The sequence below is a fragment of the Scaptodrosophila lebanonensis genome, unplaced genomic scaffold (assembly GCF_003285725.1).
Source record: "Scaptodrosophila lebanonensis strain 11010-0011.00,11010-0021.00 unplaced genomic scaffold, SlebRS2 tig00001412-arrow-pilon, whole genome shotgun sequence".
Lineage (NCBI taxonomy): Eukaryota > Metazoa > Arthropoda > Insecta > Diptera > Drosophilidae > Scaptodrosophila > Scaptodrosophila lebanonensis.
The window spans coordinates 3753071-3776861 of record NW_022060739.1 but is presented as its reverse complement, the minus strand read 5'-3'; the positions used below and the strand labels follow the sequence as shown (position 1 = coordinate 3776861).

At 35.6% G+C, this 23791-nt stretch overlaps 2 protein-coding genes across 2 annotated transcripts; one reads left to right on the top strand and one right to left on the bottom strand.

The window, feature by feature from the left end:
- Nucleotides 1–374: 374 nt before the first annotated feature.
- Nucleotides 375–18088, bottom strand: LOC115631045. Its single transcript, XM_030527677.1, has 2 exons — nucleotides 17881–18088; nucleotides 375–1788 (listed from the first exon to the last, which is right to left on the bottom strand). Exon 2 carries the CDS (start codon nucleotides 1703–1705, stop codon nucleotides 1529–1531), a length of 177 nt encoding a protein of 58 aa, XP_030383537.1. The 5' UTR covers nucleotides 1706–1788; nucleotides 17881–18088; the 3' UTR covers nucleotides 375–1528.
- A 40-nt stretch (nucleotides 18089–18128) lies between these two features.
- On the top strand, nucleotides 18129–23590 carry LOC115631044 (cytochrome c-1). The gene is made up of 2 exons (XM_030527676.1): nucleotides 18129–18395; nucleotides 23057–23590. The coding sequence occupies exon 2, from the start codon at nucleotides 23078–23080 to the stop codon at nucleotides 23390–23392; it is 315 nt and encodes a 104-aa protein (XP_030383536.1). The 5' UTR covers nucleotides 18129–18395; nucleotides 23057–23077; the 3' UTR covers nucleotides 23393–23590.
- Nucleotides 23591–23791: the final 201 nt, after the last annotated feature.

The window sequence follows — 23791 nt, the reverse complement described above, 5'->3', positions numbered from 1 at the left end:
GTGCTTATATTCATTCACATTTCCTTCACCTTTATGTTTAGATTAGTTTCTATTAACTGTAAATAGAATTTACCTCTCTATCTAATAGTGCTGGTAAGTACCAGTTACGTTATGCGGCAGTGCTTTATCGCACGAACACATGACCAATCAACACTATTCTTATAGCAGACAGCTTTTGTTTGCGTGCATCGGCAAGCGATACACTCTCACTACTGTGGCACTCACGCGATGACGATAACAGTCATCATTCCAGGGCTGCAGAAATATTTCTCTGTAAACGCGCGCAGTTTGAATTTGAACAAGGGAAAACATAGCAATGCTTGTATAAACGAATTTCAGTATTTCCGTCCTATTCGAAATAAGTAAAACTCACATTCTTCTAGTTATTTTTTATTTGCATTGAACACTCAACTTGCTTAAAGACTTTATTTATTTATTCCGATTTATTGCATTTGTTCATATGTGTATGCCAACATTATTGCAGTATCGATCGTATTTCTCTTTTAAATCTTTATTATATGCTATGTTTCTAGTACAGTGGTTTTTTGTTGTTCTTGTTCATGTTGTTGTTGCTTGGCTTTGCTTTGTTGTGCTTACAACTAATTAATAATTAAATATTTATTTTTATTTGAAAATTCTATGATAATTCATCATCAAGTTGTTCTTGTTGTTGTTGTTATTGTTGTTTGGTTGTACAGATTAGGATTAAATTGATATTTTAAATATGTGAATGAAAACGTATTTGAAATTTGTCTGAGAGTTCTTTTGGTATTTTTTCACAAACTTTTTGATTGGCAACTTTTTTGTATTAAATGCAGTTCTCATATTACGTGTTGTAGTAGTAGTTGTTGTTGTTGTTGGGAAAAGACGCAACTATTATAGGTGTTGTGTGGGTGTGTATGCCTGTGTGTGTGTGAGTCAATAGTTGTGTTTAAAAGCGCATTTTGCATATACATATTTAATTTATTAATTATATTCATCTATATTTATAATATGTATGTATGTTTATAATTAATTTGCATTATTGTTAGTACCGCTCTTTAGTTAAGGTTTTTAATATATTGCATATTGCCTTTTTGCCTTGCATAAACGTTACTTTATATTTGTGACTCGCAAAAACAGTGTTGTAAATTACAAAAATATATATGTATGTCGTATTGCATTGTATTGTTTGTGTGGTTGTGGTTGTGGTTCTTGTTATTGTTGTTTTCAAAACTTAAACACTAATCTAAAAAGAGCAAATTATTGATATTTGAAAGTATTTTTAACATTTCTCAACATGTATTTATATTATATATTATAGCATTATAATATAAAAGGTACGAAAGGCGCGAGCAATTCCGCAAGTGGGCCATAAAACAATTTCAAGTTCTCTTTTGGCCACGCGGAATTTACACTAAAAATTGACTTAATTGTGAAACGAAAAAAAAACAATAAATTGTTCATAAACTTAAGTTAAACACTTCGTGTGTATATGTTTTATAGTGTAGTAGTGTAGTGTGTAGTATTAAAAAAGTTGAAATTAAATTTAATAAAATTCGGCACGACCTAGCATGGAGGCGAAGCGAAAGACCCGCATCCAGCTAAAGAGCTTCGACTCCAGGATGTTCTCCTCCGCCGTCGATGTCGTCATGCTGACGCGTGACGAGTTGGAGGACTTGCTGCTTCTCTTCTGCTGCATAATGCGTGGCGAACTCATCTTCATAATCGAGTAAGTAATTTTGACGGCTGGGGGGCACACGCCTTTCGGGCGTTGCGACGGGCACAAGCGTGGAAAGTTTTGGGAAACTGCAAAGGACATGAAATGGTAAACAAATTATAATACGAACTGAGATAAATTTAATAATATTTGAGTTTTTATACAGCTAAGCTTTTAATAATTGAGCCGAGAATGCTCGAATTTTAAACTGCCTCTATAACTAAATACTCTTAATATTTAATGTATTTAAAACATATGTACTTTTGAAACGTTTTTAGAAAAGCTTTAGAGGATTTCTTTAACGTCTCAATTCAACATGTTGATATATTTGAGTGCATTCAGCTTAGAGCTTTAAAATTAAATCTTGAAATTGTAAAAATAAATAATAAAATAAAATAACAATCCACAGTTGGCGAAAAAACGAGGAGTAAACAGTTGGTAACCCAAAAACTCCAATTCTATATTCCATATTTTTGAATGAGTTATATAATAAGAGAGTCTTTTAAAGCTTCGGCATGAATTTAAATTGTTTTATCAAAAACCCCTTGAAGATTCGCTTGAAATATTATTACTACTATTAGCTTGAATATCTGCAGTAGTAAGCACGATTGGGACAGCTCGTTATCAGTTGATGTGCCGTAAAAAATGTAACTGTACACATATGCATATGTATGTAAATATATAAATATGTATATTCGTATATCTTCTTAATGTCCGCCCATAAAACACGCCCACAAAACTACAACAGCCGGCCCTTTTATTGTCAGCACTATGGTCCAGGCATTGACAATCGTGCTGACATCTAAAAGAGCAGCAACAAAACAAATGGACACGAGATAAAGTTAAAGTTGCCTATCAATGGCACTCAGCAGTTTGTTGTCGGCTCTAGTGTCTCGTTCTCTCTCGAGACCCCCTAGAGTCAAGTACCGGTGGCAGTTCTCGACTATGCGGCAACCCCTTGGCTAGCTGCCTTTTGACTGTCCCCCAATGCTGCACAAATCGAAACTGCTGAGCTGTGCAAAGCCCCAAAAGTCGGCCAGACAAAGTTTTTGGCGTATTGATTTACTAAGCCCAGAGCCATAGAGAAAGAGAGTGAGAGAGGCAACAAGAACAACACCAATAGCTACAAAAACCATTTGCTCACCGCCGACCTTCGCTGTGCCAAATCAAACATCATGTAACAGTTTCCCATAACCGGAGCTAACCAGATGAATGCGCCTCAATGACAAACTTAACGGTTCGTTAGATAACAGCAGCAGACTGACATTTATGGAACATATGTATGTACATATGTATGATGTATGTATAGTATGTCAGTAAACAAATAAAATGTAAAAGCTACACTACAAGAATTTTAACTGTTTTTTACTAAATTAAAAGTCTTTCTTGTTGAATCAGCGTTATTTCCATACATACATACTTGTACATATATGGACTGAGAGGTCTTTGAACTTGAATGCTCGTGCATTCCTATTTTAAATTAAAATGATGAATTACGGAAATATGAAATTACTATAAAAGCATTGATTGACTTGAATAAAACATAAAAAGTTTATTAAAAGGAAATCTTAAAACATAAACAATTTGTTTAAGTCTCTTTCCATTTCAGTCTAGCGTTGGCTTTGTTTATGCTTGTTTCTTAATAAATTTTGAAGCATACGAGTACATATGTATGTATATTTAAATTACTGGAGTCAAGAAACAACCTAAGAACTGGTTGAATCCATCCGACTGAAAGCTGTAATATCCCATTGTAGTATAAGTAACTACACATCTAAATAATGGCTTACCGATTACATCAAATAAGCTAAACAATTTGAAAAGCTTGTTTCTTTTAATTTAGAAATTCAGATTTTCAAGCACTACATTAGACAATTCGTAGAAATATCAAATATATTTAATTCAAATCGAGAAAATCAAGTTTCTATAAATTCAGCTAAGCTTAAAATAAGAAGCTCTGCTAACAAAACCTGATCCAACATATTAAAAATATTCGAAACTAAATAGTTAGATAACCAATTTTGAACTTATTGCTTTACATAAACAACAATAAATATTGAAAAACGCTATAAAAGCATTAAGAATTCAGCCTTTAATACACATGTATGTACATATGTTGTATGTATTTGTTTCCCTATGCTGACCTAATTTCACACTAATAAACACATTTTTTAAAATGTAGAACTTTCGTTCACGTACAAAAATAACTTGAATTATTTATTAACTCAAAATTTTGTCAGCTCACAAAAAAGATAAATTTATTAATTGGCCTTCAAGCTTTATTTAGATACATATGTTCGTATTCGTATAGTGTACACACATACATACATACATACATACATATATGCGTTCAATTAAGCCAACGTCGAATTGTTGATGTTTGGGCAAATTTTAATTAAATGAAATCCTGAGTGCGTCGCACATTCTACGTCATTCGGCATTATGCAACGGGACTGACCCACCTCACACCCGCCCGCTATTCATCTCGCTCACACTCACTCGCTTACGCTTTTTCTGCCTCTCTCTCTACCACTCTCTTCTCTACACATTAGGCAAGCAAATTAATTTCAATTTTCATTTAACTTTTACAATCTCGACGCTTTTTCCGTTTTGTTGTTATTGTTGTTTTTGCTGTTTCTGTTTCTGTTGCTACTCTTGTTCCCCATTCTTGTTGTTGTTGTTGTTGTTGCTGTCGTTGTTGTGTTGAAACCGGCAACAACTGGCCAAAGTGCAGAGCGTGCAAACGAACAGAAAAAAATTTTAAATGTGTCACGACAGAACAACAGCAACAATACACACAAATACACATACATATATGCATATTGTAATAGAGATGCACGCGTGAGTCGCAACTTAAACCAAGCATTGGCAATGAACTTACTTATAAAGAATTTGACTACACATCAGCCTTCTTCAATTTAGTAAAATATGTTACAAATGCAAGTGCTTCAAAAATTACAATATTTATAACTTTACTAACTCCTCACAAATTGAATAATTCCTTAGTAAATCGAATGTCTTCCTGAATGACTGGAATTTGAAAACTGTTTTTACATTACATTAAGTTTGTAGGTACATGCTAATTCACTTTTAAGTCAAGTGTTCCTTTTAAAAAATTTTACTATTATTTTATTTGGCATCATTAGATTTAATTAAAAACGGCTAACCTTATGGGGAAACGTTGAGTCAAAGCAATGAGATATTTTTAGCTCAGTTTAAAAATATCGACGAGGTAGCGGTTCTTTTAGATTTTAAAATCACATATTTAGTAATCAGAGATATATAAAAAACTCTCAGGTAATTGCATTGCTGACGATATCAAGCAGGTCATTTAAGGAAATTAATGTCTATGCCTTTTAAAACTTGTTTTATTTGTAAATAAAAGCACTCCCCTAGTTATTTGATTCAAAAGTAAAACCCTAAAACAAAATTCATTTTGCTGGTGCTACTTTTAAGAAGGAAAAGGAAACTATTCTACTTTTGCACCGCACATACCTAATCATGTTAAGGCGTTAGGTTAACCTGTCTATAATTTTCAAATTATATAAATTTATTATTACTATTATAATTTTTTTAATAAAATCTCCAATTGTACAAATAATGGCTTCCTCTCAACCATAAACCTTTAATTGTTGGCTCACGCTTAAAAGCACGTTTTATGGCCATCTCTAATATGTGCATATATGCATATATGTATTCATACACGCGACAGTATTTTTTATGAGCTTCTCAAATAAAAAATAGGAATAAGAAAAGAAAAACACAAAATTTGTATTTGTTTGTTTGTTTGTCTGTCGGCCTCTGCGCTTGCAAACCACACACAAACACACACGTTTATAGTAATGAAAAAAATGTGGACGGCGGTTCATGTCTGCTTCTGTTCTTAATTTTCATTTCATGAGTTTTCCATTTCACAGTAAATCGGTTTTAAGGCAAGGGGGAAGGCAGGGGTATGGATAAGGCGTAGACTGCAACTTTATTTTGGCTTTGACATAAACATTTTGGAATTTTGTCTTGCGCTTTTAATCTTTTGATATGCAGCTGCGATGTCGTGATGTTGACAGCGTGGGCGCCTTCGCTTTGTTGTATGGCTGCCTGCCCCCCCCCCTCCCCCCTCCTCCCTTCCACACTCTGCCTCACACCACACTGTCGCCCACGCGCTCCCATCAACAGTTTCGTGTGACACTTTGTTTTTCTGTGGCACAACTAATGATTGAACTTTTTCTTTGCCTTCTATTAGTTTTGTTTTTTCCTTTCCTTTCCTTTCCTCACTCGCACGTTTCGCTTCGTCACGCATTTGTTTTATTGCATTTGGTATTTGGTTTGAGGGATGGGGGGTTTCGGGCTACGCCTGCGGTGCGTATGCGTGATATTTTATTGGCGCTAAATTAAATGAAATGGGCAATAAGTATGGTCGTACACATATGTATGTATATAGATATTGGTAATATATCGGGCGACACGTTTTCTGGACGCCCTCGGAGTGTGTGTGAATCGCCGAAGCTGGAGGCTGTGACATATGCCTGTAATTGAATTTAATGATAATGTTGGGCATAGCTCTCAACACTTTCGGGGCATGTCAAGTTGAAGGTTCAGCTTACATAATTCTAACAACATGTCTTTATTCAAGGGACGCAATCCAAAAGGCATGTATTATTTATATCCGACTGCCTTCTTAATAAATCTGCGAGTACGCAATTCGAAATATGTTGCCGTTATGTGACGAAAATGGATTATAACATTTAAACTCATTCTTGTAGTCTTGTAGATTATGTGAGATAGAAAAGTGTGCTTTCAATATATAGAAACGTTATCTTATTTATAGAGTGATAGATATAGGAAACGTACTGATAGCCATACAAAATATTTTAATCATTAAAACAGCGCTAATTTATTGTTTAATATGAAAAATATTGTAATAATTCGTTTGTTGCTTTTATTGTTGCACAATGGCAACAATTTTCTCTGGAAAAAAACAAAAATAGGATCAAATTTGTATAATAAATATTATATTGTCTGCTTTCCGATCAGGTTTCGAATAGGCACGGCTCTACAACAGCGCAGTTTAAAATACAGTACTAATTATTCATCAATCCTTTTTTTCGTCCTACGCGCTTCAATAAATGATATACTCTTATGTCTACATGGCCTGTTAAATAAATACCCCTATCCGTTTTTAAATAAGTAACTGCTTTGGCCGCTCTATTTCGCTAACTAACTATAAACATTTAACTTTAATAAAAACCAATTTAGAAATGTAATTATAAATAAATAAATAAATACTCCTATTTAAGATATTCAAGTAAGTATTACATGACAAAAAAATATTGTTATTTCGGGTTCTTCTTCAGATTTCGACTTTAAGCATAAACTAGTTTATTATTTTCACTTTGGTCTTTCAAAATTTATTTTTTGTAATTTTATATTATTTTTAGTTAATCGAGGCATACCTGGCTAAAGAGTACAATTAAATTCTCCAACTGTAGTCATTATTTTGATTATTTACTTTATAACAAGGAAATTTCTCAATCCTATATGGGTACAACTTTCAACTCTATCACTTACCCTCTCATAATATTCAGTGTATTTTAATTATTACTTGTAAACCATGCCATAATCTTGTATTTTCGAATTACCAACTCAGTGCATCTTTTTCACAAGTAGTTTTGTAAATAAAATTCATCTCTGACCCTTGCCTGTCTCCCTCTCTTCATTCGATTCGTTTAGCTTGTAAGCCGTAAATAATTATGACTTGCTATTGGTTTCTAATTGCAGTTTCTCAGCGCTTTCAAGTTAAACCAGTGCTGACATCATGTTTGTCTCAAGCTCTCACATACCACACAAATGTGTGAGCTCATAGCTCGCCCAAAAGCTGTGCGTTTCGATTTGAGAAGCCTTGTAAATGGGCAGCCATCGAGCATCGAATGTTGTCAACTTTTAGAGTCTTTGTTCAAGTTCAACTTGTTTTCAAAGCATTCGAGTAATACCTCATGTGTGTATATGATTGAACATTTATTGTTTATAGCCTGAAGTTTGGATTGTGATTGGTGTCCCAGATGGCGAACAAAGGTACCGACTGCTACAATCGGCTCCGCCACCAAATGAGCTCACACTCTTCATAAAAAGTCAATTGGTCATAGATCAGAACCGCATCTAACATATAGCATTTAAATTACTTATTTTCGCTGATCATTTACAATTCAAAGCAATTATAATAAAAACTAAGTATCATCATCATTGCTTTTGTTGTTGTTGCACCAATTTGACAAGTGATATTGAAGCCTCATTAAGACGGATGTTAAAGTGGCACACACAGACCAGGCAAAAGGGGGCTGTCAATGTGGTTGTCTTGTATGTGTCTGTGTGCGTTGCGGTTATGTCAGTCAGTCAGTCAGTCAGTTAGTTACTCAGTTAGGCAGTCAGTCAATCAATCTGCACAGCTGGCACGCTTTTGATAACATGAAACGCGCACAGAGCTGCGCATTTGAAATGCAATTGAAACCGCCAGCCACGATGTGAGCTCTGGAGACTTTGCCCAGCACAAGCCAATACGCTGCACTGTGAGAAAAAATATGTCTTCTAAAATTTGGTTCAATAGTCCCTTCATATTATTCATTTGAAAAATTTAATTGTAAATCCCTTTTAAAAAATCAAAAGCTAAAAATCAAAAGCTAATTTGCGATTTTAGGTGAAATAGTTGGATTCAACTTCTAAATCGAGTATGAAATGATGTGGAATCTTAAAAGAAAAAACCCCCCTTACCTCTTATTCATATGTACTTTAACAGATCTTTCAATAAAAACATATGTATATATACGAATAGGTAGACAAGCTGGCATGCCCCTTCAAAAAAATGTTGCCATATAAAGTCGACCACTCGTTCAATATTATGACGCACTATTTCGCCTTAAAATAGAACTGAGTTGGATTTGTTGAAGTTTTTTCATTGATCATATGCATAAATTATTTTTAAAATGCATCGTGCATTATTTAATCAAAACTTTCTATAATAAAATAGTCGGAATTAAATAACAATAATGATAGATATATATATGTATGTATGAATACCAATTTGTATGCCATTTATTATTATATTTAGTTCATAAAGACTACTCCTACAATAAGATTTACAAATTTTAGTTGGATTTCATGTTTTGTAGATGACCTCGGTTTCGTTTAAAGCTAAATTTCTTCCTGTGTACAACTCATACTTCCTTTCTCCCCCTGTATCGCTCACTGTCTTCCTTTCTCTATCTGTCACTTCAGAAACTGACAATGGGTCGCCGCATTTCCAAGTACAAAACAGTGCAAAAAGTTAGACGCAAATTGATAATAGCATTTGGAGCAAGCTCGAACTAAACGAAATAGACATCAACAGTCTTATTTTGCTTAGTAGTTATTGTTGTTGTTGTTGTTTATATAGTTTCCGGTAAGTGGGTCAATGTGGAATGAGCGACACCGAATTGGATTCACTTAAAAAGTATTATATCTCAGTAACGACGGCAAAATGCAGCACAGCAGGTGATGAGTGGTCGAGAGGGTTTTCGAAATAGCAAAGGGTGTTAAATACTGAGTTTCAGAGGTTTAGGGTAGAGGTACAATTATTCAATAGACTATATTTCCAATTTAGTTTTGCATTCTCTATTCGTATTTTAAAGTATTTTAGAGACAATAGTTTTAATGTCTTCATGAGCAAAATCAAAGAGCATCTATTTAATTACGCGATTTGCAGCCAAGATCTGATATATCTAAGAACAACCAACTGAATTAGAATTTTGAAGGTTTTTGAAGAATTAAGAATGCTTCGATCCTTTAAATGCATATTCCCACTATGATTTTTATTTATTTTTAGTTTTTGATTTTTGTTTGCCCTTTAATAAGCATTTTTATTTATTTTCATTTATGGAATATTTTTTAAATTAACATGTAAACAGTTTGTGCAAAATAAATCTTAATGACCAAAATCTAAAAATATATAGGTATATAAAATAGATGGTACTGACTAATTAATTGACTGATTGATTTATTAACTGAACGTTAAGAGCTAGGAAGCTAAAATTTGGACACAAGTACAGTGTAGACGAGTCTAGGGCTGGAATATTTTATCTCCCAATGTGGAATATCTTATTTTACCATCGAATCAATTTCAAATTTAGTTTTTATAGTTTAAGAATATGAATACAAAAGTTACCGTTTTTTGAACATATTCCTGTTTTCTTGTTTATCATATAACTTCTATCATTGAAGCTAAGCCCCCCGGCTTAATACATTACTTAACTACAATTTATACAACATTTTGATAAAAGATACTCTAAATATCTCAAAGCAGTAATATGCATATAAATACGTGTACGTTCGCATTTTACGCTTCAACGATTTTAAAGATGCCTTCTTATATCTCTGTAGCTGCCTTTGTAATTAGCTATTTCACAAATTTTCATTGTCTCGACACTTAGCACTGGGCCTAAAGGGAAATGCGCACTTTAACGCTCATTGGCAACAAGAACAATAAAGCTGCCCCAACTACTAAATATAAAAACCGCATAAATATTCAGAAGAATGCTAATTTTTTCTCTGTTCTTTCTTTCTTTGCATTTTTGTTTCTTTTCGCTGGGCTACGGAAATAGTCGTTGTGCCTGTTGTTTTTGCTTATTATTGTTGTTGTTATTGCCTTGTCTTTATAACAGTAAACTATGCGGCGCTGCGAAAAGTCGCACAGCAGCTGCAGCAGCAGCAGCAACAGCAATAACATGAAAATCATCTGAAAGATACGCCGCATTTGCTGCGGTAACCCAGAACATCGCTGAACCAACGCCAGAGGCTCAGAAACCCTAAACCGCAAAGAGGCAGCAACAGAGACACAAATGCCGGGCCCTATACAGCAGGTACGTACAAGTACATACTACATAGCTATGTATGTAACAGTCTAGTTAACTTCAAGTGGATACAAAAAGTATCTATGTATCTGCAAGTTACTTACAGCGTAGATATTGTTGTTTGTTGTTGTTCGTTTGCTTGTTGTTGTTGACTGACTTTCGAAACGTGTTGTCATGTAAATTAAACTGCAGCTACAATAGAACAAACATGAGGTACTCAGCTGGCCTGAGAAAGACAAACACAATGATGGCACTATATAGGAGTCTGCAGAGGAAATTGGGGCTGGGGTGGTGTAGTATTAATAGTGAATGACATGAAGCAACAACTGTTGTAACTGTTGGCCAATAGACAATGTACAGCAGCTGTCAGCTGACAGCTACAATCTACAGACATACATATTTGCGAACCAATTATTGAAGAAAGAGACGAGAAATGTTTTGACAAATGAAATAATTTCTTTAAGAAGCGTTCAGAGGTCGCAATTCAAATTTTTACGTTATATTTATAAGTCAAAACATAGGTACATATATATGTAATTATATATTTGTAATTATATATATGTAATTATATTAATAGTTAATACCGTTGTTTAACAATTAATTATTCATTTGTAGAAACTGCTGCATTCGTACGATTTGTGTTTATAATTTACATATTAGGGATAAAATTATGCTTTTCTGGAAAAAAACATCATCATCTGTTGGAGGACACTTTTATGTTAAAGCTCTTCTTGGTGCTTCTAATACTTTCTACTTATGCTGATTTAATGATATTGATTATATCAAATATTTTTTATGATTGGATTAAAAATGATATGGTCCTTCCCTCCTTGCTTCTCTTTCGAATCTCATTTCTTTGGAGAAACGTAGAGCAGTGGTATTTGAGAATTCGCCAGAAATTAAATCAATATTGTCGCATCATCCAAAACAATCGACTTATTTTTGTCACCAAAAATCAACAAAACAAAATGCGTGGAGAACGTTTTACAGCACCTGTTGAAGCATTCATAAAGCTCCTTTTAGAGTTTTAAACTTCTGAATAGAAAAAATGTATATGCGAGCAAAAGAAAATTTTTATTTGAAGAATAAAATATTGCTCACACAATTGTTTAAAAAGAAAACTAGCAACTTAATTTTTTAAGTACTTTAAATACAAAAATATTTCTGTTTTTATAGCACCAGTATTTTGATTGTATAACACCAGCCTCAACTTCTTTCAAGCGAATTATGTATCTCTTTTAAGAGTTTGCGTTAAACTAAAGGCAAATTATTGTGAAATATTTCGCTGCATATTTTTAAATATCTACAGCAATCACAGATAACCTTCCGAACGGCACACATACATCTGTAATGTATTTACTATTGAAAATCAAATAAGATGTGTGGACAGTTCCTAATTGCTGGACTAACTGCCCACTCTTTCAGACTGCGCACAATTATGCCTTTCGTCATGTCCACTGCTAATGATTATATATTTTTCAAACAAACCAATACACATGCAACACTATACGAGCATATACAGTGTGTGGCACATGAACATTTCATTACAAACAATAAGCAGCAGCAGCAATTTCCTGTTCTTAGGCAAATATTACGCATACGCAGCGTGTGCTCTATGCAAATATTAAATCACTCGACTATATGGGAAATAAACAATAATAAACAGACGGTCAAGCCAATAAACAAAAAAAAAAGCAAAATCGAGAAACGTGAAGTTCAAAGTTGGCCAAAGAAATTGCGACGGAGGTGCCAGCAGTGGGGCTGCCCATTAGCCGAGAGCCGCTATGGCTCGTTGGCTTTTCTACGCATTTGTGTGTCAGCAGAGTTAGACAAACGAGGGGGTCAGCTAGGGTAATGCCTTGCCACGTTTCAACTAGTCGTCGTCACTGTCGTTACATAATGATGGGAAAAAATGTTTTGTGCTCGCCACAGAGTCCACAATTGGAACAAAAAATGTTGATAACATTGAAGCGACTGGCAGCGAGCGACAAGCGTAGCTAAATGGGCTTCTATTTTCATGCCTCTGGTTGGCAAACCATTTTCAGCATCATTTAAAAGTCGTAAATGTGGCGACGATTGCTTTAAACTAATTGAAAAACGAATACAAATTTAAATTGAATTCGTTGCTTTGAACTTTCTGCGGCAACGGCTTGAAATGAGCGTGCAGGGAAACTTAACTCTTCAAATTGAAATCATGCTAAGAAAGCTAATTGGAACGCGCCTCAGACTTACACACTCTTTGCCTAATGGCACTCGTTAAATTTTAATATGCTTCGAATTTATGTTGCCAGTTCAGAATACTCGCCCTACTAGATAAATATATGAATGTATAGTGTTTGTAACAAGTTTAGTAGCCACTCATTGATTAATAGAATCACTACATTATCTTTCAAATAATTAATTCTTTTAAGCTGCTGTGAAATTCCAAATGAATATCCAATTCTCTCTTTTAAAATATCCCAATATTCTTTCAGCAGTAGCACAAAAATTTTAGGTAACGATCTCAATCCAACTTTTTGATATTTTATAGTTTGAATGTCTAAACAACTACAATTCGATAGGTGTTGAAGGTAGTGTCACTGCAGTTGGTGCAAAAGTTAACTTAATCCCAAATACGTATTAAGTTTAACATTGTTAAAGCTATTATGCTTAGAGCTGTTCGCTAATAATCAGAGTCCTTATACGAAGCTTTATATGTCGCACAGTATTCTTGAACATCTGTTCAGCTAAATGTCCCTCTATCTGTCGGTTCATCTGTCTATGTAAGCAAGTATTTCAAAAAGCTATAACTAGACAGGTTCATTAAAAATAAATGAATAAAACTGCTATAATAAAAGTCAAGTAATTGAAACTATTTTAAAACACATTGTATAAGAATTTACTTTGGAAGGTGGTGTACGGCTCCAGCATTCAATATTTTTCATGATCGTGACTTGGCTAGCGAATTATAAACATTGCCAAAATTGTTCAAGCCAAATGGCTTATCTTACATTTGGTTCTACCCATTGACAGCCAGAACATAAATCTTTCCCCAATGCGAATTTGTGCTCATCAATGTGACTGATTGAGATTAGCTTATAATTAATGATTGGCCATCACTCTGTGTGCTCAATAAGCTCCAAAAGACTGCGCCTCCATGACTAGCATAAAACGCCCCGAGCCCATAAATTATGCCAAAAATTTACACATTCAGCTGGCAAGGCAAGGCAAACAAACAAACAAAAACAAAACAAAAATTCATTGACTGCCGTCTGCAATTACAGCACAAATGTTTGCACAAAAATCCATTGGATTCTGATGCGTGCCAACCCGAAATGCGCATCGAAATATTTATAGAAAACAAAGGTATGGTGTTGTGGATTAGGGTTCGGGTTCAAGCGGTGGCGGCACTGCCAATTGCTGCCCCTTAATTAATGTAAGCGTAAATCGATGTGGGACCGTCAGAAAGGTAACGAATATTGTTAGCCTTTTAGCCCAAACTTGTCTTCATATTAAACTTGCATGAGAAGGTCGAAAGGCGAGTGGCAATGACAAAGATTAGGGACACCACATCGTCATCATCATCATCATCATGATCATCATTGCGTATGCAAATGTTGTCGTACGCCTGTCGGATTCGTGGCAGCATCTGCCCCATTCTGAACCGACCCAATCGGTTTCATTTACAACCAGTTTATACCCCAACTTGCTGACAGACGCCGACGTCACTTCGTGTGGGGCCCCACTTGAAGAATAAAAACGCAGTCATCTCTGTTTGAAAAAAGTTCAAGCCATACGCATTTTCTCTAATAAGTTGTACAAGTATTCAAGCAGTTGAACCCACGCCCCAATGTTCAAAATTCAAATGAATGTATTCAACTGAATGAATTCCGCTTAAGGTTCAAATGAAAATCTTCAATTTTAGAAGCATTTGAATCGCAAATAAAAAGTACATTAAGCTTTCTTCCAAATGCATAATCGTGTAAATAATTGCTTAAATTTTGTTAAAAATGTTATCAGTATAAATAGAGTGGAAAAGAAGGCTTTATTTTTAAATAAAAAAGCAAACTTGATATACAAAAGCAAAAAATATGAAATAAATAATAAAATAAAATATAACTCAATACTCTAGGCAAGCCAAACTTAACATTTTCAGGACTCTTGGTACAATACGTGCCAGACATAATAATTTCGACGCAATCCCCAAGTCTCCACAGTTTAGGAACATTTTGGCAAATGACAGTCGCATTGGGAGCATAATATTTACAATTTTTCATCATTCTGAGAATGCAGAGCTTCTTTTTGAAGAAAAATTCAGTCCATAAAGGTTTCAAATGTTAGAATAAGAAATTTGCTAGTTTTTCTCTGTTCACAAAATTTGAATTAATACACGAAATACAATTTATTTTTATTCTCTTCAAAAATATTACAATGCACGTCCGATTAGCACATACTTTCCATTCAAAACCCTTGATCGCCAAGTTTTGTTGCTTCCCTCGCTTTTTATTTAGACAGTCAGGGTACATTTAATGATATTTATTTTTATATTATCTACAAAACCTAAATTGCAAGACTCTCCAAATGCACTCAAACGCGCATTTTGGCCCTTCGTTCTACCATCGCCCCAAAGCTGACGCCGCACTTCAATGATAATTTATCAAAAAAGTATACAAAACTTTATACATTCGTTGGAAAAACGCACTTATATACAAAAATATATATGTATATATACATATGTATTTGAGCGTGTATGTAGTTCCATTTCGGTTATCTATCATAATGGGAGACTGTTTTTCTTTTCGCGCTCCCTCTCCGCTCAAAAGACACAGCTTGCGAGCAATTTGCGGCTGATGGCTCGTTAATAAAAATGCACTTAACAACAATAACAAAATAAAAAGCAAACGCAAGAGCCGCTTATCTGACAAATAGGTTACCACACCAAACACCATAAACATACAAGTATATGTATGTGCTGGTTTCTTTTTTGGTCAATATTGATTTTCAGCTGTTGTACGGGTAAGTGTAACGCGAACGTTGATAAGTTCGTGCTGCTCCATATGTCGGACAGAAGTTGGGGCACAAGTGCATTTAATGACATTACACAAAAAAGTGTGGAAGAAGAGATGAAGTGGTGCTGAAAGACCAGTCGCCCGAAAGATAAATATTTAAAATAGGTCCTTCTAGTAGAACTTAGAAAATCAAAAGTGTTTTTCTGTTTATATTGGCTGCAATTACTAGAGTTCAGTCGCACACACACTTACATCAGAAAAATGGTTTTAAAAGAATGTGGGGGTGAAACTGTTAATTTATTAACTAACAACTGATTGATTTGAGTTACGAGGAAACTAAGCTTATAATCTCAAATTCTTTTTAAATAAATATTTATATTAAGAACTTTCAAACTAGATTTTTTCCCAGTAACGAAAAAGTAGAATATTTTCTAGTTTTTTAACATGTTCCCAAACGTTTAAAAGGGTTTATTAGGTTTGCGCCAAGTAAAAGGAATCATCACCTTAGATCGATCTAGACATGTCCGTCCGGCAACCCAAAAATATCTTTTCAATTCCCCCACTTCCACCTCTTGCCCACCCATACAGAATTTTAATACTGCCCACAATTCTAATGCTCTATAAATTAATTTGTTTTCTATGTTTTCATTCAAATCGGCCCATTCTAACGTACTCTCTTGGTTGGTTAATATATTAATAGAATATTGATATTTACTTAAGGTAGTTTGTTTTAATATAAAACTCGACTTTAAAGAGTAATGTTTTAAACTCGACAAAATTTGTTACTCCATAATCATTAAACTAATTCCAATTAATCAAACAGGCAGCTCAAGCAGAAAATGGTGCATTTGATTGAATCTGGTATCCGACTCACTACTTAAAGGCATTCAACAAAGTTGACCCAAATAGCCAAACGGACGCACACAAACATAGTATTGACACGACTATGATGACCGACAAACACTTTAGTTTGAGTTAAGTTTTTAATGCCAATTAAATGGGTAATGGACCATTTTCTGCTGTCGACATACAATAAATTAATTTTATTGACACAATTGTGTGTGTCTTCGTATGTGCCTGCACTTAATGAATATTAATTATGCATTATGATTGCTCGAGTATAAAAACAAATTAATAAATTTTATGCGCCGCAATGGGTATCATTGATAGAATTGTGGAAAAACTGAAGAGCAAAAGAGCTGAACAGCCTGGGCGGTTCTTGCCATGTTGAATAATGGCGGCATTTGGCCAAAAAGGCGCGCATAACAAAAGACCTTAATGTGCACTGGCCTATATAGTGGGCGGGCTGAAGCTGACGCTGGGAGGGGCTGAATAAATCTGCAGCCACAGGCACAAAGCGAAATTATTAAGATGAAAAGCAAAACAAAATATAAGGCACGAGCCTAGAATTGATGATGTTGACGATGGTGGGGGGACGAAGAACAGATGATGTAAGTGAATATATACATATATATTATGTTTATATCATAATCATAAAAAGACTCTCATATGAAAGAGAAATGCTTTTCTATGAAAACATATGCAAAATATTAGTAATATGGAAAGAAACGTTACCAAAACAAAAAGGACATCATAGTTGAGTTTTTATGTCGATATCAATCCCATAACCTGAAGTTTATGAAAGAGTTAATGGTTAAAACTAGAGCTGTCTAAACAACATTTTAGTTAATAAGATGCTACAAGTAAATACAAGAACGCAGCTTGGGGAAGATTATCTTAATTTGAGTGGAACTGCTTGAGTTCGAAATTAAGACAAGATTATCTTCACTCTCGTTTATCCAGACTCCCATTGCCATGAAGAGCACACGTGCGTGCTCAGCAAAAAGGACGCTGCGGGTCCTGCTGTGATAATCACAAAAGCAAAGAAAGTGAAAGTCTGAAAGTCTCTTCCATGGAAAATACATTTATTAAAAAAAATTCTCGATTTGGAAACCCAGCTGGGCCTAAACTTACACCAAGGGAGGACACGACCGACAATACGACGACCAGCTAATGAAAATGTAGGCTCAACTGGAGAACGCTTCATAAAAAACATGAAATGCGGGAGACGAGATTGGCTTTTGAGTAACAGAAAAATGCCAAGACTCTGGAATGATTACGTAAAATACGTATCACCCATACACACACACACACACACACATACATATATACAGACGTAACGTGGCAGGCAGAGCCACTTGATTGTAGGAGCTCACAACATTTTCAAGGACATTGTGCAGCAGAAGGACATTGGACGCGCATGTTTAGACTTAGTCCGTCATTATACAATCAGGTTTTTACAACACTATTAACTTACCGTTAATCAAAAGTTGGCAGCGCGTAGACGGCGGCTACGAGCGCTCTTCCTACTCTGTATTGCTCTGTTGATTTTGGGATTTTTGTTCGCCTCACTAGTAGGCTTTGCTTTAATTGTTGTTTTTGTAGGTAGCTGCTTTGACACTAGGCCAAGTGAATATTCAGTCAGTATTTGTGTATGCGTGCAAACACAGAACACTGAAAATTTCGAAGTCGTAAGCTGTTAACAAATTTTCCGTTCTATTGAACAAAAAACGTTGTTTCAATTCTTTTACTTCTTGTTAAATAACGCGCAAAAACGTTTACGCGACACAGTCAATTGCGACAACCAAAACTAGCGAAGAAGACCGAACCGTACGCTGCGAACTCAGCTGACTGAATGAAAACGCAGTCAGAAGCAACGACCAGAGCCACAAGCAACTAGCGATAAGCAGCGAGAGAGAGCGGAGCAACAGCAGCAGCTGAGATTGGCGCTCTTCGTTGGATACCCAAGCAGCGAACGTAGAGTGGGAGTGTGTAAGTAATATATATGTAAAAGGCGTGAGAGTGTTCTTACATGCATATGTATATATGTATGTTATAGAGGTGGACATGGGCCGTGCTATGGTTGGTGCCAACACGGATTTGTGTTTTATATTTCGACTTCGCGCGAGTTCCTTTTCAAAAAGGAATAAAATAGAGATTAGAAAAACTTTGATAAACATTTGATTAAACATGCAGTTAGAAATGTGGTTATAAATGTAAAATGTTTACATAAGATGCACATACAACTTCTTAAATTTTAAAGTAAACTCAATTTCTGAATTAAAAACCACAACAAATTATATTCTTATATCCACAGTTTTCGTCTTGTACCTTACTGGACCATGTTACGAACACTGTTTCACGTCTTCCACGCGTGCCTGCCCATTTCCATCTCTAGTATGTGTGTGTGCCAAGCCCATGTTGTTATTGTTGTTTTTTTTTTGTCTTTGCTTTTATTTCAATGGCCCTCATTCATTCATGCAGCCCGCGTCGTGCAGCTACTGCCAGAAAAGTAGACTTAGAAAAACAGTTATAATTTTTACTGCATATTGAAACATTTTATGCAATTATTCATTCACACATTCCCACGCAAGCACACCTACAACCAACGACGGCAACAGCAACAGCGGCAGCTGCATAAAAATGTCACGCGTCCACAGACCCAGGTCGCTCTCAAATTTTTCGCTCTCTCAAATTTGGTACCCTAGTTGCCACCTAAAAAACACATAGGGCTTCTCTATTTTATGCATAAATAAGTATATCTGCCATGGGAACGATCGCAGGAAAAATAACGAAAGGTACAAACATTTTATTTGTAAAAATATTTTCAACAAATATTTATATTTATAATTATTTTTTAATTCCTCGCCATAATCGCTTTTTTTAATACATATGTATGTATATAGCATGATATGTACATAGTGACTATGACAGAGGAAGAGGGTATGCAAAAGTCGGGCTCGCATTTCTTTGACATTCTGCTCGTTTTGCTTGCATGTGGCTTCTTTTGTAGGGCTTGGGGGGTTTGCCCTACTAGAGCATAAAAAGCAACGCCAACTAATGTCGTCGGTGTTGTATAGTCGCCTGCTTATGTAACGGTAGCAGCAACGTCTCAGGCATCGTTGAAGGGCAGTCAGCGACCTCGTTCTAGAAAAAAAATGGCAGCAACAGAGAAGAAACACAAAAACAAAAGCAAAGCGCAAAAGCGTACAGAATAAACATTTCGAAATCTACAATAATAAAAATGTAGGGTTTTCTATGTGGCTGCATAACAGCCACTGGGTTTTAGGAAGGCGCATATTGTGGATGGCTGGCTGGCTGATTTTTCATGTTTGCTTTATATGGAGGACTATAGCTCCTCGTTGGCCTGACATCAAAGCTCTACCGAATTGCGCAACAGTCAGACAATATACATACACATATGTATGTATGTACATATGTATGTACGCATGTATGTATGACTGTGTGTCTTTTGGCAATGTGGACAGGACTGACATGAGTGCCAGGCTCATTCGCAAGCAATGCATTGGCATTTTCATAGGGCTCTGTGGCAAGACAGCTTGATTTGGCTGTCAGTTGAGTGGGTTTTCAAGTAGCTGCGATAATGGGAGGTGAGTGGAAAATTTAATTTGGAAAATGACGTTGAAGGTCCAAATGGTTCTTGAAAAGACGTTAGCGACGGCTAAAAATTGCAGCTACACTTCTTAAACTTAAAGTGTTGATTTGCCAAATAATAATTATTCAATAATTTGTTTCCACTTCTTTGTCTCTAAATATTAATATCTAAGTGAGATCTCTAACCTGACTCCTTGAGCCCTTTTGTATTACACATGAGGCAGAGGTTCCCTTGAAATCGTATTTTTTAAGCCAGTTGTGTTTTGTTTGTGTCTTTCTAGCTATTGTAGCATGTCCATTTCATCAGATTGTTGTATTTATAACCATGCATCGCTTGACTTCATTCCATACAATTAACGGCGTATACTGCAGTAAACCCTAAAGAAATCCCCCTACAACTTCAATTTCAATGGTATTTTATAATTTAGTTCGTTTTTTGATTTAGTAATTTGAGAAGTTTGTAAACAAAATTCTTCGTACTCTCCACTCCATGTGCCTTCTATTTCATTTCTAACCTACATATTTCATTCATTTCTATGTCATCTCGGAAACGGGTTTCCCTTCTACCTCCTGTTGTTTTTAGATCCATTTCAACCTTCCATCCTGCCAACCCAACAACAAACGCTATTATAAACTGCCGCAGCAATGCATCTCAGAACTAATAATTCAAGCCGCAGCGAACATTCTACACACCCCCCTCTCTTTAGTCACTCTCCTGAAAGTGCCAACTCTGTCTCCCTACCATTCTTCTTTCTCTGCCTCCATTTATATTTTATTGCACACTGGCCCACAAACGTTGGTTCAAGCGTAATTTAATTTGGTACGCCATTTATTTATAGCGGTCGTCGGCGCCGTCGTCGGTCAACGGGTCCATTTGTTGGCCTGACTATAGCGCCCTTAGCATGTGGAAAATTTATTGCGCCCCCTCAACAAATTAGGTTAGGTCAGCATTCTCACATGGTAAAGCAAAGCAGGATGGTATACATAAAAACACCTGATGCAAATGTCGCCTGCTGCTGTGCCAGCATTTCCTCCTACGCACCTTTTCGACTATACCATAGGCAAACAAAGCACTCCACATTCAGCCAGAAGAGATGACTTCCTGTTGTTGTTGGTTTGTCGGCATCTGGATTTCAGCTTTGTTGCAATTTTACCACAAGAGAGCATGTTTCCAGACGTGCTGCGTAAACTGCCTTTTAATTGAAGGGAAATGTTCAAAGCACATGTGATGCGCATGATGTCTAATAAGAGAGGTGGGAAGGGAAACCAATTGGGTAGATGTCGACGGCACAGTGGGGAGTATTGCAAATTAAAGAAAAAAAATTAGAAGTACAATGTGGTTGTATGACATTTCTTTTAGAAAAGTATTTTATGAAAAGAAATTGAAAACGAACTTAAATCATTGTGTAGAATGATACAAATTGATTCAAAAATTAGAAATCCCAACTCTAAAATTAGAAACTAATAGATAAAAGTTGAAGTATTAAATGCGTATAAAACTGGTGTGCTAAAGATTTTCGATATTTTTGAAATTCGTTTACATTTATATAAGATTTGTAAACTCTTAATGTTTTCCTAATTCTCAAAATCTGTAGAAAGTATAATATTAAACCTTTACAAGCTTCGCCTACTATAATTAACAGGTTGATTTTAAACCCTTTCATTAAATTACACCCACTGTTCGTTGCATGTTAATTGAATTGCCTTACTTTATGGCTGCTGCGTTTACATTTGATATTAGAGAGAAGGAGCGCCGGGTGCACGACGCCATAGTCGTCGATGCCGTTATGTTTTGCTTTTTATTAATTCTATTTTTCATTTACATTCGTTTGACCCAATTTTCACTGCACTCACACACATGTACACACACTCATGCCCATTCCTTTTGATTTTTTTTAGTTGTCTCTTGTGGGAGGTGAGTGATTTGGACGCGTGTGCAGCTGAGAGAGCTCTGAGAGCAACTGAGCGTCATAGTCCCGAGCATTTGGCATCAGCTGCAATTGTCGTCATAATGTTGTGTTTTTCCTTTAGCGATTTAAATCAATTATAGAAATTTAATTTTAGTTTGCGCATAATGTAATTAACGAGCGCATAGACACAGACCAATTAAATTTAATTTTGTGTGAAAGCTAAAAAAATAAAATATCTACGTATGTATCGTGAAAGATCGGTAAAATTTTACGTAGAGCTGCGTTAAGAATAGCCATCAACAAGCACAAAATGTGTGCGAAAGATACCAAACAATTTTTTTGTTATAGAAAATTTTACGCATGACTTTAGTTTCTATTTTTCTAACGATGAGTGGTGGGCGGGCAGTCTGCCAAATGGCAATGCGAGATTTTGCATTTTATTAAAGCTACATACATATTTTGTAAGAGTGCTTTCATATAAAACTATGGGCATAAACAATACTAGTAACATTAACAACGACTACAGTTTACAGTGTTCCCACACATGGCTTTTTATTGCGCAGGCACGTAGTTTGTTGGGGCCTAGAAAACGCCCAACGTGCATGTAGCCAGGCAATTAAACTTGGCAGACTGCGTGGCTCTGTCGCCGACGTCAACGACGCTATGGTGACATAATCACTCCAGCCTAAAGCTACTCACCCACCTACTACAAACGAACAAACACACACACATGAAAAGTTTTTGTAATGGCTTCGAGCTTGCATGTCCTTGAGGCGTGCCGCTGGCTTGAAGGCTGCTCTATACACAGCAGCATTGGCTTTTCTTTGAGCGCCTTTGTGTATGCTACGAAATACAGCAATTCCTAAATTGCTTCGGTACGGCTAAAATATGTAATTGTTGTTACAAGTATTTGATCTTTTGTGAACCTAAAATTCCAATATTCAATTTTATGCGCTAATTTTAATAATGAACATATTTTTCATAATTAATTTCAATCATTATTTTATGTACATATAATTATACTTTTTTTTAACATTCAATAAATAGAAATTGTTAAATTTTATTTGTTGTAAAAATAAGTCACAACTATTATTAGCCCTACAAATAAAAATTTCTTTTTCTTTGCAGTTAATCTAAGTCATCGTCAATATGGGTGCCGATGCAGAAAACGGTAAGAAGATATTCGTGCAGAAATGCGCTCAATGTCATACCATTGAGTCGGGCGGAAAGCACAAGGTGGGCCCCAACTTAGCGGGCATTGTGGGCCGCAAATGTGGCACTGCAGCTGGGTATAAGTACACTGATGCCAATGTAAAGAAGGGCGTAACCTGGTCCGATGCCAATTTGGACGAATACTTAAAAGATCCCAAGAAATACATTCCTGGCACAAAGATGGTCTTCGCTGGTCTCAAAAAGGCTGAGGATCGTGCCGATTTGATTGCCTTCCTAAAGAAGGGCAAATAAGTGACTGATGCAGTAAAATAGCAACGACACAATCTTGACAGCAACTATAACATAAGACACATAACCAATATGGTATATATTATCGTTTATCTTTTTTAAATATGTTTACAATATATAACAACACCCAGCCCAATTAATCATACACCGTTTACAAGGTAGCATCCGTGACCTCAACACAATAAATACTTTAAAATCTAACTTACAAATAATCAAATAAAAATTTATAAAAATGTACATATGAATGTGTACTCACAGGGAACATATTTGAAATCTCGTTTGCGTAGCAGTGAGCTTTGAAACGCATGCACTCTCAGTCTACTGACTATCGATAACACGACACGAGCGCACACCGATAATAATTCATGCCTTTCCCGCCACTTTTGAGAGAGTAATTCTGTA

Bases quoted from the DNA above. Each gene is read 5' to 3' on its own strand.
- LOC115631044 (XM_030527676.1), top strand. From the start codon at position 23,078: ATGGGTGCCGATGCAGAAAACGGTAAGAAGATATTCGTGCAGAAATGC.
- LOC115631045 (XM_030527677.1), bottom strand. From the start codon at position 1,705: ATGAAGATGAGTTCGCCACGCATTATGCAGCAGAAGAGAAGCAGCAAG.